At 33.4% G+C, this 14752-nt stretch overlaps 1 protein-coding gene across 27 annotated transcripts in view; it reads left to right on the top strand.

Moving 5' to 3' along the window:
• The window catches only part of DST (dystonin), a 494942-nt gene that overhangs the window by 444745 nt on the left and 35445 nt on the right, over nucleotides 1-14752 (top strand). For all 27 annotated transcript variants that reach the window (XM_055391863.1, XM_055391862.1, XM_055391852.1 and 24 more), the window contains 8 exons: nucleotides 1429-1551; nucleotides 1674-1775; nucleotides 4117-4218; nucleotides 6512-6685; nucleotides 6971-7126; nucleotides 10153-10350; nucleotides 10699-10827; nucleotides 14023-14193. In XM_055391863.1, the coding sequence (XP_055247838.1) occupies nucleotides 1429-1551; nucleotides 1674-1775; nucleotides 4117-4218; nucleotides 6512-6685; nucleotides 6971-7126; nucleotides 10153-10350; nucleotides 10699-10827; nucleotides 14023-14193 (1155 nt within the window). The remainder of the gene's footprint in view (nucleotides 1-1428; nucleotides 1552-1673; nucleotides 1776-4116; nucleotides 4219-6511; nucleotides 6686-6970; nucleotides 7127-10152; nucleotides 10351-10698; nucleotides 10828-14022; nucleotides 14194-14752) is intronic.

Raw genomic sequence — 14752 nt, 5'->3', positions numbered from 1 at the left:
TACTAAAGTACAAAAATTAGTTAAGCGTGGTGGTACACACCTGTACTACCAGCTACTTCGAGGGTGAAGCATGAGAATCACTTGCACCTGGGAGGTGGAGGTTGCAGTCAGCCAAGATTGTGCCACTATACTCTAACCTGGGCGACAGAGTGAGCCCCTGTCTCAGAAGACAAACAAAAACACAAACCAACAACAACAACAAATTTCTTTTTATCCTCACTGTTTTTGCCTTATTTCAGGGCCTCATTATCTCTCTCTTTCTTTTTGGCTTCCAAAGTAATCCAAAGTGCAGACTGTCTTTTCCTTGCTAGGCCTCTGACCTTGCTGCCAGTCTTCTCTCTAGATCTGCTCTTAACTGTGTTGCTGCCTAAACCCCCTCAGAGGCATCCCCTGCCATCTGGATAAAGCCCAAACTCCCTAGAGCAGGGCATGCAGCTTTTTGCATGCCATCCTAGCTCATGCCTATGTTTCCAAAGTTATGTTTTTCTCTTGCTCCTTTACCAAGCTCCCTCCCTGCTACTGATTAGAAAGGGCGTTTCCCGAAACAAACTGTTTTGCTCTTTCTAGCGTCAGTGCCTTTGCGCATCTTATTTCCTCACTCTAGAATGTCATTCCTGCCACTCTACTGGCAAAGTCCACTCAGGGTTCAGTTGGATCATTACCCCCATGTAAAACCTTTTCTTGTATACTTAGCAGAGTTAGTGCATCTGTGTTCCTGTAATACTTTATTCATGCAAAGGACTCTGCACATAGTATGGTTTACTGTTGCTTATGCCTCTGTCTTTCCTGCTGTAGTGTGGGCCTCTTGAGGGGAATAGCCATGTCTATTTTTCTTTGTATCCCCAGTGCCTGGTTTAGGGCTTGGTTTATGGTTATTCAGTGTTTGTTGAATGAATGAATATATTTAACCAAGAAGATGAAAGCAAAAGTAGGGTACTGCCTTTCTGTTGTGGTATTTTTGTACTTTACAGTTCCTACCTGGTCCTGCCTAGGGTAATGACATAAAATGTAAATCCAAAGCTAGATCATTCTAAATCTACTAACAAATATATTAATTTGTATAGTTTTTGGATTCATATTTTACTTGTCTATGTTAAATGTATATTGGTTTGGAAACCAAAATGTCTTTCTAAGCCTTACAGTATCGTTGATATTTTTAAAAATTTGTTTTGGTATTTGTTAAGCTATTTCTTATTTATCACTTCTTAAATATCTTTATAATAAACATTCGACATTTGTTACTAAAAGGGTGCTGTTTTTCTTTTAAAATATTTCTTGTTAAAAAAATTTATTGCAGAAACTTAGAAAACAGAAAAACGATTAGAATGCCACCTTCTAGAAATAACTACCATTGATATTGTTGTGTACTTTTTAAAGTTTTGATGTGGTTTTGCTGAAAATTCTAAGGCTGTCATTTTCTTATTCTAGACCATAAGGGAAGAAATAGATGGACTACAGGAGGAGCTGGATATAGTTATTAACCTAGGTTCTGAACTCATTGCGGCATGTGGGGAGCCTGATAAACCCATTGTCAAGAAGAGTATAGATGAGGTACAACTGGCTTACTTATCAGAATGGCTTTTAAAAAGTTTTTAGTTAACTAAAATATTTTGTTAACAGTAGTTGAAAGTTTAAAATATGGCACTAAAAGAATTCTAACATACATCTTGTAGTTAAATTCAGCATGGGATTCTCTAAATAAAGCTTGGAAAGACCGGATTGACAAACTTGAGGAGGCAATGCAGGCTGCCGTTCAGTACCAGGATGGACTGCAGGTAAGGGGATTACAGTGTATGTGCTGGTCTTAGCTGGAAGGAGGAATCGTACTAATTGATGTCTACATATTGGCACCACCTCAAGATCTGCCAGTGCATATGCAATTGTGGGCAAATTATTCCTGCAGTTGCCTGTGTATCTCATTTCATGTTTTGTCTTTTAGAAGATATTTCTGACCTTTCAGATATGTGTAGATTTATATACACATCTAAACACATTTCTGTATGCACATTCAGTGAAATTTACTTTGAAAAGAAATATTTTGATTTTTTTTAAGTGAAAGTAAATGTTCCCACACAGTATTTTTTATAAATGGCTCAGCACCAGACAGTGAAATGGAACTAAATGTGAATTCTGTTCTGAGTGGAATAAGATGAAAGGAGTAAACACTATCTAAAAATATCACCAAGTTTAACTAAAGTCAGAAGTAAAGAAATTTGATTTGAAGCCAGTGTTCTCCATGTACAAAAATAGATTTCTATTAGGTCATAATCTGGTGTGTAAAAAGTGTTTTCTTCTTTTCCATGTATATAATTTCTTTTAATAGTTGTTTTTCACTTAAGGGTTTTCATTCAGTTCATTAACCATTTATAAGGTTTTTTTTTATATTAAAAATTATCTTGTCAGTTGAGGCCAACTCGGGTATATTTCTCTCCCTACCTCCCTTAACCTTGCTCCATTTTCTAACAGGCTGGCAGGAATTTAATCTTTCATCCTTCTTACCATATGGAAAAAGCTTAAGTATTTCCATAACACTAAGTGAATATTATTTTTAAAGCCCAGATGAGAACATCTTTTCCTTTTTCATTATGCCATTCCATTTCTATATTTGTAAAAATAAATGTCACAGCTAGGCTTTATGCCAGCTGAGAAGTTTTTTGAACTTTGGAAATATATGAAAGATTTTACTACAAATAACACTTTATTATATTCTCCCTCCCTCTTCTTTTTTTTTTTTCTTTTGTAACCTAAGTGATAATTTACTCTGTTAGGTATCAATGACAAGTAACTAATTCGGGCTCCAGCCTGTGAGGCTAGATCATTGTTAAATCATTGAGTTGTAATCTCTTCCATGGCTAGAGGTGGCAATGCCACCACATGCAGCCATTTAGGAGGTCACACGCAAGCCACCATGGCTTGTATAGTCTCTTTATCACTACCAGAAAAGTAAGGCCTGTCATAAGTCCTGTTGATCATGTATTAGTAGCATCACCTGTGCTAGCAAAGGGCAGATTGATTTATTAAGTAGCTACAGTACAGCTAGCTGTAGCTAGATGTCGAAGCTCTGGATGCTAATTTTCAAGATTTGTTTGTAAAGTAAAATATGTTTTATTTCCCAGGTTGCTGCTTAAGTACTTAGTCAGGGTTGGCTAATGATAACTTAAAAATCCAAGATTTATCGCCCTACTATATGGTTTTAAACTTCATTAAAGTGCAAAATATCCCAGTGCTTTGGGAGGCTGAGGTGGGAGGATCACTTGAGGCCAGGAGTTCAAGATCAGCCTGGGAAACATAGCAAGATCCTGTCAAAACAAGAGCTGAAGTACCCCATCTACAATTTTTTTTTCTTTTTTTATTAGCCAGCCATGGTGGCATGTGCCTATAGTCTGAGCTACTTGGAAGGCTGAGGTAGGAGGATTGCTTGAGCCCAGGAGTTTGAGGTTACAGTGAGCTATTTGATTGTGCCACTGCACTCCAGCTTGGGTGACAGAGTAATGGCAAAATGATTTTATTTTGTATTCAGTACCTAAAAAAAATGTGACTTGAGCCTTTTTAGACTATTTTTATTACCTAAATAAATAAGAAAAGCAGGAGAGTCTGAAACCTGTTATAATTCAGAATAATGGTCTTTATGCTAATAATTTATATGTGCAGGATCTTAATGCTAATCTAAATAATATTTAAGGGTTTGAGTCAAATATTTTGCTTAAGTTCTAAGCAGTAATTTCTTGCTTATTTGAATGAACAAATAGATTTGAATCTTTTTCTTTCAGTATATTTATACAAGCTGCCTTTTAAGCACACGTAATGAAGAATTTCATGTGATTGGATTCTGTAAATGTTTTCAAATGATTTTTTTAGAAGTTCATAATATTTCAAGAATCTATTGAATAAACAATTTCTTTTGCAAACTTGTATGTATCTATTTCATATTTGGGACAACCATTTTGGTATATTACTGCTTTTACTAATTTAGGTGAACCATGTTAATTTTTTATAAAATAGTCTAATTCCATAATATCTTTTAGATTTATGATTGTATTTTTCTGTAGTACTTGAAATACTGTAGCAATTTCAAATGTACTGTTGTAACAACACGTGGACTAATGTGTCTTTCAGGCGGTATTTGACTGGGTAGATATTGCAGGTGGTAAATTAGCTTCAATGTCTCCAATTGGAACAGATCTCGAAACTGTCAAGCAGCAGATTGAAGAGCTAAAGGTATGTGTGGGGGCTAATTTATCGAAGACTCCCTTGGAATTTTAAGTCCTTGATTCACATAATTTTGTACATAAATTTATTTTACCTAATGTAAGTATGACAGCTTAATTATAAAGCTAGTTTAATGTACATAGTGCTTTCACATGCTAAGCAATATATAAGTGTTCTTTAAATAAAGGAAAGAAATACTATTAATAGTTTTCTTTTTATAGTCAATTAATAACTGTTCATATAGAAAAATCAGAAAATGCAAATAAAAAGGAGAAAAACAAATTATTTCAAGTCACCCAAAATGTTATGTACCTAGAGATCACCTTTCTTAGATTTGATTTATAGCCTTTCTGATATCTTCATGTTAGGGACATGGGGTGTGTGTGTGTGTGTGTGTGTGTGTGTGTGTATGTATAGGTAGAGAGAGAGAGATGTATTTAGATAATACTGTAAGGATTTTTATAACTTGTTTAACTTGTTTATTCAGTAGTATATTGTCACTACACTAGTATGTTGTCAATACACTACAGCATCATTTTTCTTTTCCTGATATTTTTAATTTTAATTTTTAATTTCTGTGGGTACATTGTAGGGGTATATATCTATGGGTTACATGACATATTTTGATACAGGCATGCAATATATAATAACTACATCAGGGAAAATGGAGGTACCCATCACCTCAAGCATTTATCCTTTGTGTTGCAAATAATCCAATTATACTCTTTTAGTTATTTTTAATTGTACAAAAATTATTTTTGACTATAGCGACCTTGGTGTGCTAGCAAATACAGGGTCTTATTCATTCTTTCTATTTTTTTATACCCATTAACCCAACGTTTTTATTTTCTTTAGAATGTTCTGAGTAATTAATTTAGTCTCAACAGGTTAAAAACACATCCATGATATAAGAATGTTTCCCAAAAGGTTTGTTTTGTAAATGTTTGTTGTTTTCCACTGCTGTTCTCTGTAATTTTTGCTTTTGTAATTCTTGATCTGCAGATGTGAAAGTGGCTGAACTGTTTCCTCTTTGAATTCCTGTATACCAATAATCATTTATCAAAATGGGATCAGCTATTTCCTTCCCAATTTTAACTCTCCATATGCAGAGACATCACACCGTTTGCAATGAACTTTGCTAGATTTTATGTGAAAATATTATCTGGCTTTAAAATTGTAGCTTTTTCATATCTAAGTGTGACATAGAATATTTCATTTAGAAACAAATTTTCTTCTTGAGAATTTTATCCTTACCACTAAATTGAATTTTTTTTTAACTTTAATTTGTTCATGTGGCAAACATATGATATACTTTATATACAATTATGGGTGTGGATAATTTATTTTGGATACTTTCATATAGGTCAGTGATTTTTATATAGCAGCCTGGTTAGAAGTGCTCACTCTGAAATCAGGTTATCTGAGTTTAGGTCCAGGTTCACCCACTTAGGGCATATGGCCTCAGTGGTCTTACTGGTCTTACTAACTGGTTTTACTCCTATGTCTTTAGCTTACATTAAGGATAAAATTATTTCCCCAATAAGTTGGTTGAAAGTAACTTGAACATACCAAGTGCTTACTATACCTTTGTTATTATTTTCAAATTATTATTCGTGTATTTTTGAGCAAAGTTAAGGGACTGCTAGCCATGAATTTTGTACTATTACATATTAAAATAAATATTTTATGAAAGGACAGTTACCTATTACAAGCAACTGTTTGCTAACCTGTTGGTTGGCAAAGCCAAGATGATTAACTATGTCAGTGACTTAGAAAGTAGAAGGAGAGAGAATAGCATTCTGTGTCAGCAGTGGGTGAGGCATAGGAATATTAATGAACACAGCACAGCTACAGAAAACATAAAATTATCGGGGGATACAAGATGTGTGTATGTTTCAGAGCAGGAAATACTAATTTGAGTTTCTTAAGACTTTTTTGGCTTTCATATGTGTCAACATATATTTCATTTTCTTTTGTATAATTTTAAAACTCATTTTTCAAATGCATATATTGGAATAAGTTCAGCCTTGAAATTTATTTTTTTATTGTAGAGAACAAAATGAAATGTCAAAATTATAAATAGAAACATTTATCCATCCAAAAATATTGAATAAAGAGAAAATATTTTCCTTATTTTTTTGCCTATAATTCTTCCATTGGTAAGCCTCATGTGAGATTTTTACTTTGCGTCACCTCCCTCAGTAAGTAGTGTGAATCAGAATAATGATATAACCAATAGATTTCTTTGTTTGGAGTTAGTGATTTTTAACAATATTTTCTTTGTATATCTCTTTTAAAATAGCAATTTAAGTCTGAGGCCTATCAACAGCAGATAGAAATGGAAAGACTGAATCATCAAGCAGAGCTTTTGCTAAAGAAAGTAACAGAAGAGAGTGACAAACACACTGTTCAAGACCCATTAATGGAACTGAAATTGATATGGGATAGCCTGGAGGAGAGAATCATCAACAGACAGGTAAATACCAGGACTTTTCTTAAGAAATTATAAATTTTCAATTTCAGATATTAATGTAAAATAATTATTAAAGATAAAATTAGAATTATTTCTGCTTCTCATATATTCTATTTTAACCATGAGGAGCGTCAAACTTAAAACATAGAAGGATATGATGATTAGGCTTCATTGGATACGTTTATGGACTTATGCAACATGAAACAATTATTTTTTGCCCTTGTTTTATAGACATGTCATTCATAATATCAAATTTATAAATGGATTTTCTTTCCACTTTTTCTGTAGCATAAACTGGAGGGTGCTCTATTAGCGTTGGGTCAGTTCCAACATGCCCTGGATGAGCTCCTGACATGGCTGACACACACCGAGGGCTTGCTAAGTGAGCAGAAACCTGTTGGAGGAGACCCTAAAGCCATTGAAATTGAACTTGCCAAGCACCATGTACGTAGCTGTTAATGCATGTTATGTTTCTTCTCTGTCCATTTCTAGTGTCATCAGATTTCTCGGATATATTTCTTCTTTATGCGTGTTTCAAGTTTATGATTTTGACACAAGTTCATATTTGACATTTATAACTAAAGGTTAACTACTTAAAACATTATAGTCAAAATATTTTTCTTAAAAGATTATGGTCAAAATATTTTTCTCATTCAAGGCAATTTTTATCAAACAAAACAAGGATGAGCAATTTGTACTAAAGTTTATTAGAGCTGCATGGCAAACACTAAAGACTTAAATCCTTAATTATACCTGTCATTGTGATAATGTCACCTATTTTTTAAAGTTGTTAGGGATAGCCTAAAAAATCATAGGCTGAAAATGTCCTACTGCATGTTTTATGTATATTTTCACTCTGGTCATCCATATTTCCATGTCTCTTTTTCATTTGCAGCTTGTTTGTCATTTCTGACATATTTTTATCTGTCTGTACATCTCTTCTTATGTTGGGGCTTATCCCTTTGTCTCCATGTCACTCTTGTCTTTGACTGGATTTTTTTGTCTTACTCCTTTCTGAATTTTTTAAAGTATTTATTACGTTTTAAAAAGTTGTTATATGTCCTGCACTTGATTTAAAGCTAGTAAGTTGAAAAAATTTTGTCTTAAGAGATATATGCAAAGCAATCTTATATTGTTGTCACCTTTGTAACACTTCTTAATAGATCATTCCCTATCCCCTCAGTCACTAGACTTAATGGATAAAAGATTATGCACAGTAGAGTTTATCCTGGCATTCAACAGTCTTTCATAGACTTTGACATTCACATTAATAGTGATATCTTCAGAGTCCTAAATCCTAAACTAAAATAAATTTTCCTTAATTATCAAATAGGAAATGTTTGATTATTTTACATATTGATTCACATTTTTTAAAAAGGTAGGTTTTTAGCACTTTATGCTGTACAGTTTTTGACTATTCTTGCTTTTGTTCTTCTTCTTTCATAGTTCCCCACAGTAATTGTTTCCTAGTTTAAAATTTTATTTTTCTATTACGTTGTCTATCTACATTGATAGTCATTGCCCAGCCACATTTGATTAAACAATTTGGATTTATTTTGCACACTTAATGTTGACATAGAAGCTTGTTTCATTATTTAATGTCTACATTATACATTTGCTTAGAGCTCTAATGACTGGTGAGACCAACTGCCTAGCAACAAAATCTGTTTATTTTCATGGTGTGAGTTTATAGCTGCATTTACATTTTTATAAACCTGTCAACTGTCTTAAAGGTAACATACATCAGGATAGGAACTTTGTATAATATGGTAGAGGTGGAAAAATGAGGCACCCTGATCCAGTTATTTTGGTGGGGGATAGGTAAAGACCTCTTACTTCTGTTTGTCTAATTTTAAGTACTTTGAAGTGGCCCCTTTTCTCTTTTCTCTTTTCTTTCCATTCCTCAAAGATCAAAATTAGAGGACATAAAATTCCCAGCAGAATTGCTGGAGGAAGGGACGAATGTTTCCGTTCCTTTCCTGCTTTCTTCTCCTACTTCTAAGCTCTGACTTTGTAGCAGGACTCAGACCATTCAGAAGAATGAATTTTATAGAACTCTCTTTTATATTTTGGCCATGAAAACATTTAACTTTTTGATTTTGAGAGTGATCCTACTCTTAACATACCAAAGTGAATGCTTTCTATAAAGATAACTTCTTACTCAGTTGGTTTTGTTGCCTTTGAAAAACACTCCCTAACCAGATGCCTCAGAATATGAGTGAAAACAGTCAGAGAAACAGTGATATCAGAGGGTTACTGATCTTCACTGAAAATCCTCCCTGGTCTGAATTTCTTTCCAGATGTGTGATGTGTTACATAGGATGGGAGATAGTGTTCTTTTTCTTTACTATTGCCAACACTGAGTCAATGAGTACAGAGTAGGATCAACTTTTACCAACATTAGAGGGAGGTTTCTTCTGCTTTCCAAAAATGTAAGCATAGCCTCCTTGAAAGGAAACTTTTAATATTACTAAGGCTATACTCATTCAGTAAAATAAATTGATTTTTTTAAACCTTAGGGTTGCTTTCTGCACTTACCCCATTTTAGTGCATTTAAGCGTTATTAACCTATTCACATATTTCCACTGTATAAAAGGAAGGCATTATTTGCTGGGTTCTGTAGTAAGCTTTTTATTATATATGTTTTCTACTTGAAGAACAACTGAATTTTGGAATGCTGGGTTTGAGTGTCTCTGATATAGTGTTAGTTTTAGGGCCTTCCAATATTTCAACTTAGCAGTCAATTCCAGGACCCCTCGTATGAGAGAAGATAAAGGAATATTCTGGAATTTTTTTTCTCTTTCAGAATGCTGATTGTAAAATATGGTACTGTATACCTTAGACATGATAATTTTATATTTGAAAATGAATATGTAGGAGTAAAATATATATTTTGGTTACTTGACATGAGAATTAAACTAAAATTGGCTTGAACCAAGTGAGAAATTTTAGAACCTTTTAATTGTAATCTCTAGATATTTAGTGTCATCAATTGCAAGGTCATTCCAGTGGGAATAACTAGCAAACTGTTCTCACACAGTCATTTCAGGGGACATTGATAGAATAAAGGTATATCCAGGAAGGTTGCAAATTTAGGGGAAAGGAAGTTCATCATTTAAAAACTTAATATTAGCCAGCCTGGGCAACGTAGTGAGACTACATCTGTATAAAAAATAAAACAAAATTAGCCAACCGTGGCAGTGTGTGCCTGCAGTCCCAGCTATTTGAGAGGCTGAAATGGGATGATTGCTTGAGCCCAGGTGTTGAGGTTGCAGTGAGCTCTAATAGAACCACTACACTGCAGCCTGGGCCACAGAGTAAGACCCCATCTCTTTAAAAAAAATTAAAATTCTACACATATAACGTTTTTGTTTCAGGATGTTTAATAACCAGAAAGGAAAACAGTTGCATTAAAGATGATATTAACATGTTACAAACTAGCAAACATGGTGTTATCTTTATATTTTCAGGTGCTCCAAAATGATGTATTAGCCCATCAGTCCACAGTGGAAGCCGTTAATAAAGCAGGAAATGATCTAATTGAATCAAGTGCAGGAGAAGAAGCAAGCAACCTTCAGAACAAGCTAGAGGTTTTAAATCAACGCTGGCAAAATGTTTTGGAAAAAACAGAACAAAGGAAGCAGCAGCTGGATGGTGCCTTGCGCCAGGTGAGTAAGAGAATAAATTCTGAAAGTTTCTATAGCATTCAAGACCAAAATAGCATGGAATTCTTTTATTAGTTCACAGACTCCTGTTTAATTTTTATACCTTAAGGAAAGGAGTAAAAATAAGTGAAATAAAGAACAGAACAGCAGAAGAGAACACAGCTTTCTGGTTCTTAGCATAATACTGTTATCTACTAGAGCTCTCCTGATGAAGAAAGGCAAATCTAATGGTACCTGGCTGTTCTTAAGAATGCATAGGGAGGCTTAGCAGGCTGGGCTTGTTTGAAGCTTATTTCCTGCTTGAAACTGACAGTGTTTATGGCCCCAACTTAAAACTCCCTATTACTTCAGGCCAAAGGGTTCCATGGCGAAATTGAGGATTTGCAGCAGTGGCTGACTGACACGGAGCGTCATCTGTTGGCATCTAAACCGCTGGGAGGTTTACCGGAAACAGCCAAGGAGCAGCTTAATGTCCATATGGTAAGCAAAGTATTTCCTACAGCTTTAGCCTCAGAATAACAAACTGACCATGTTATGTGGGCCCTGGCGATACATAAATCATGGGAGAAGGCTTTAAAGATATAGTTTATGGCAGAAATCACTGTGTATACATGCTAGAAACACACCATTTATTGATTAAAATTTTAAAGTCAGAACCCATTCTTTATTTCTTTTTTTTTAATTTTATTATTATTATACTTTAAGTTTTAGGGTACATGTGCACAATGTGCAGGTTAGTTACATATGTATACATGTGCCATGCTGGTGTGCTGCACCCATTAACTCGTCATTTAGCATTAGGTATATCTCCTAATGCTATCTCTCCCCCCTCCCCCGACCCCACAACAGTCCCCAGAGTGTGATGTTCCCCTTCCTGTGTCCATGTGTTCTCATTGTTCAATTCCCACCTATGAGTGAGAATATGCGGTGTTTGGTTTTTTGTTCTTGCGATAGTTTACTGAGAATGATGATTTCCAGTTTCATCCATGTCCCTATAAAGGACATGAACTCATCATTTTTTATGACTGCATAGTATTCCATGGTGTATATGTGCCACATTTTCTTAATCCAGTCTATCACTGTTGGACATTTGGGTTGGTTCCAAGTCTTTGCTATTGTGAATAGTGCTGCAAAGGTTAGTGTGTCAGTATGTTTTAGAATTCTAGACACTTTTTAGACACAAACCTTCCCCAACAAAATAAGCTTGTATGGGTAGTAATATAACACAGTGTAAATTATTAAATTATTGTGCCTTGAAGTGTAAAGAAAAACCTCCAAAATAATCAGAATGACTTAAAATTATTGTTATAAGCATGATTGTCTCATTTGGTTTCATGGAAGATTAGAAAATATACTCTTGTTCTGTTAAAAAAAAAAAACTTCCTTGTTTGGTTTAATGGTGATAGAGCTTTATCTTCAACTTCATACTTACACCAAATACAGACACAAAGAGGAGGCTTCTGTTTAATTGTCCAGTCTGGAGTGTTGTACCTGTGCGCTGTTCCTACCTAGATCATGTGACACAGTTGGCTCCTAAGAAAGATGAGGAAAAAATGATGAGACTTGAAATGTGGGCTTTCTTTCATAGAAATGGGGCCTGAGAAATTAAATTTAGGCTACTTTGGATTTATTGACATTTTAAATTCATATTCCATTATAATTCAGCACTAGAAGTTCTGAGAGGAAACAGTGTTTCAGATTTTGAAAGAGTCCCCTAATTTTTTACTTTTGTGAATTTATATCGGAAATTTTTTAAAATATTCAAATACTGATGATTATTATCTTGGGAGATAAAAGTAGAAGTACTTAGAAATTTGGCAAAAGAAATAGATCAGTGTACATCAATATCTACACTCTTTAATAGAGATATAATGTTGTAAGATCTTAATAAAACTGCTCTTATTTGGAAATAATTTTGAATTTGGTGATTTGAAGAGGATGTAACCATCATGTAGATGTTGTAAAGAAATAAAACAGATTATAACAGTAGGTAGCATCATATTTATTTCACAATCACCATCAGTAGTTTAAGTAAGTCCTACTAATTCGGTGTAGAATTTTCTAGAAATCTTTATGGTATACTTATTGTTTTAGAAAGTTATGTATGTGGTTTTTGTTGTTGTCGTTATTGGTTTTTAATGCCACAGGAGACCTATTTGTTTCACTGGAAAAGTAATAGACTAAACTTGTAAGTGCTTATCTTCCTTTTTGAAAAAAAACCTGAGAGACTTCCAGATAGCTCCTTACTTTCCTGGAAAGTACTTGCACAGCTTTGACAGTGTCCATTAATTATAAGTTTAATGAACTCATGAACAGATAGATGCTTGGGATTATTTTCTAATAATATAAATATTTTTAAAATGTTAATTTAGAAGAATATAAGAACTTGAAAGCAAATAACTTACCTTTAGAATACTTTACTTTTAGAAAATATTCCATTTCAGAGAACTGAGTTTGGGCGGGGTATTTAAAATGAATCTTTTGTAACCCTATATAATAAATCATAGAAATCTGTTTAAATAAGTTTAAATTTGTGATTTAAAGCATTCTAAAGAGTTGTTGATATTTGTAATATCATTTCAATAAAGTTCTTTTGATTTTGTTGTGCTAGAAATGAAGAAAAGTACAAAACTTACAATATTAGTTTCCTGAGTTTTTAGCTATATCTGAAAGTTTTGCTTTAGGATTTAAAGCTTTTAGTAGATGATATTGTAAATATATTTAGATAGGGCTTTTTTTAAAGCTTAAGAAATAAATTTTTGAGGTGATGAAAATGTTCTGGAGTTAGTGGTGATTACAAAACCTTGTGAATATAATTTTAAAAACACTGAATTGTATACTTATAATAGTGAATTTTATATTATATGAGTTATATTGCAAGTTTTAAAACGTATAAAGTTGAAAATGTGAGACATAAAATATATAATCTTTCAGTGAGAACTATGATTTAACCCACATTATAGTTGAATAAATAAAATAGAACTAGTCTTAATTTTTTAAATGAGAAGTAACTGTTGTTTTGTTGGTCTTAAACTTGAATTTGTTTAAGCAATATTTTATGTCCTGTATAGAAGATACATACAACATTCTAGTTAGAAGCTTTAGAAATGTTCTAAATGAGAATAATATTCATAGTACCACAAGTTTGATTCTTATAATTCCAGAGTCTGAATAATCAACTTAAATATATTACTGTGCTGGTTATTTACTTTCTATCCATTGCATGTTTTCTGAGTGCAGAATTAAATCGTACCAATGAAATACCACATTCATTGTATCATAGTACAAGGAGGGATCTACAAGAGCCTCTCATTTTACAGAGGAAGGAATTGAGGCTCAGAGAGATGAAATTACTTGCCCAAACTCACAGAACTAATTAGTTACTGTACAGTGAGAGCTTTCTTGACAGCATTTAAACTGTTGCTTCAAATCTTAGCATGCCAGAATGGGCTGATAATGATAACACCATTTTTTAGATTTCTCAGTAGACAGGGTATGACTGTAGGTTTAATTGTTGTTTCAATGTAGTGAAAAGTATAAATGCGTCAGGGTTGCTCTGAGAGAGCAAACGGAGATGAATATATGATGAGGAGCTTGGGACTGATGACCTAGAAAAATAGAACTCTTAAATTTTACTTTCTTAAAGTGATATAACTTGAGGGTATCTCAATTTAGGAAGTCTGTGCTGCCTTTGAAGCTAAAGAAGAAACATATAAGAGTCTGATGCAGAAAGGCCAGCAGATGCTTGCAAGATGCCCAAAATCTGCAGAGACAAATATTGACCAAGACATAAATAACTTGAAAGAAAAATGGGAATCGGTGGAAACCAAACTCAATGAAAGGAAAGTATGTGCTTTGATTAATATAATAGAATCAGTGTTTTAGTTGTTTCATGTCTTGGACTTTGCCTTATTTCTGAGTAGAGCTATCAGGAGTAGAACTTTCAATGATTTATGTTTAAACATTTTTTGTATATATTTGGAGATTTCATGGGGTAGTTGAAAATAATATTCTGTTTTAACATGAGAACAGATTTAAAGGGGTGGGATATATTCAAAAATAGATAAATATATAGATCAAATGTTACTTAGTTATATTTTTAAATGTTAAGAACTACTCAAATTCTGGGTCATTAAATAATTAATTCTGTTTTAATCTAATTAAACAAAAGACTGTATATATATGGGTGAGGGAGTGATTGTGTATATTCTTTTAAGTACTTACATTTAAAAATTCATGAGAATGGATTAAAATGTATATTAAATTATGAATATGTTTTTGTTACTTTTTTAAAACCACAAAACTGACAATTTAAGAAATCTCAATATTGCATGAAAAAAACAATAGGCAAGAAATACAAGATTATATGCCATCACTGATGGAGCATAAAGTATGTATTTCATAA

Source organism: Gorilla gorilla, chromosome 5, assembly GCF_029281585.2.
Source record: "Gorilla gorilla gorilla isolate KB3781 chromosome 5, NHGRI_mGorGor1-v2.1_pri, whole genome shotgun sequence".
In the NCBI taxonomy this organism is placed as follows: domain Eukaryota; kingdom Metazoa; phylum Chordata; class Mammalia; order Primates; family Hominidae; genus Gorilla; species Gorilla gorilla.
The sequence above is the reverse complement of the archived record's forward strand: the minus strand, read 5'-3'. Positions and strand labels throughout refer to the sequence as shown.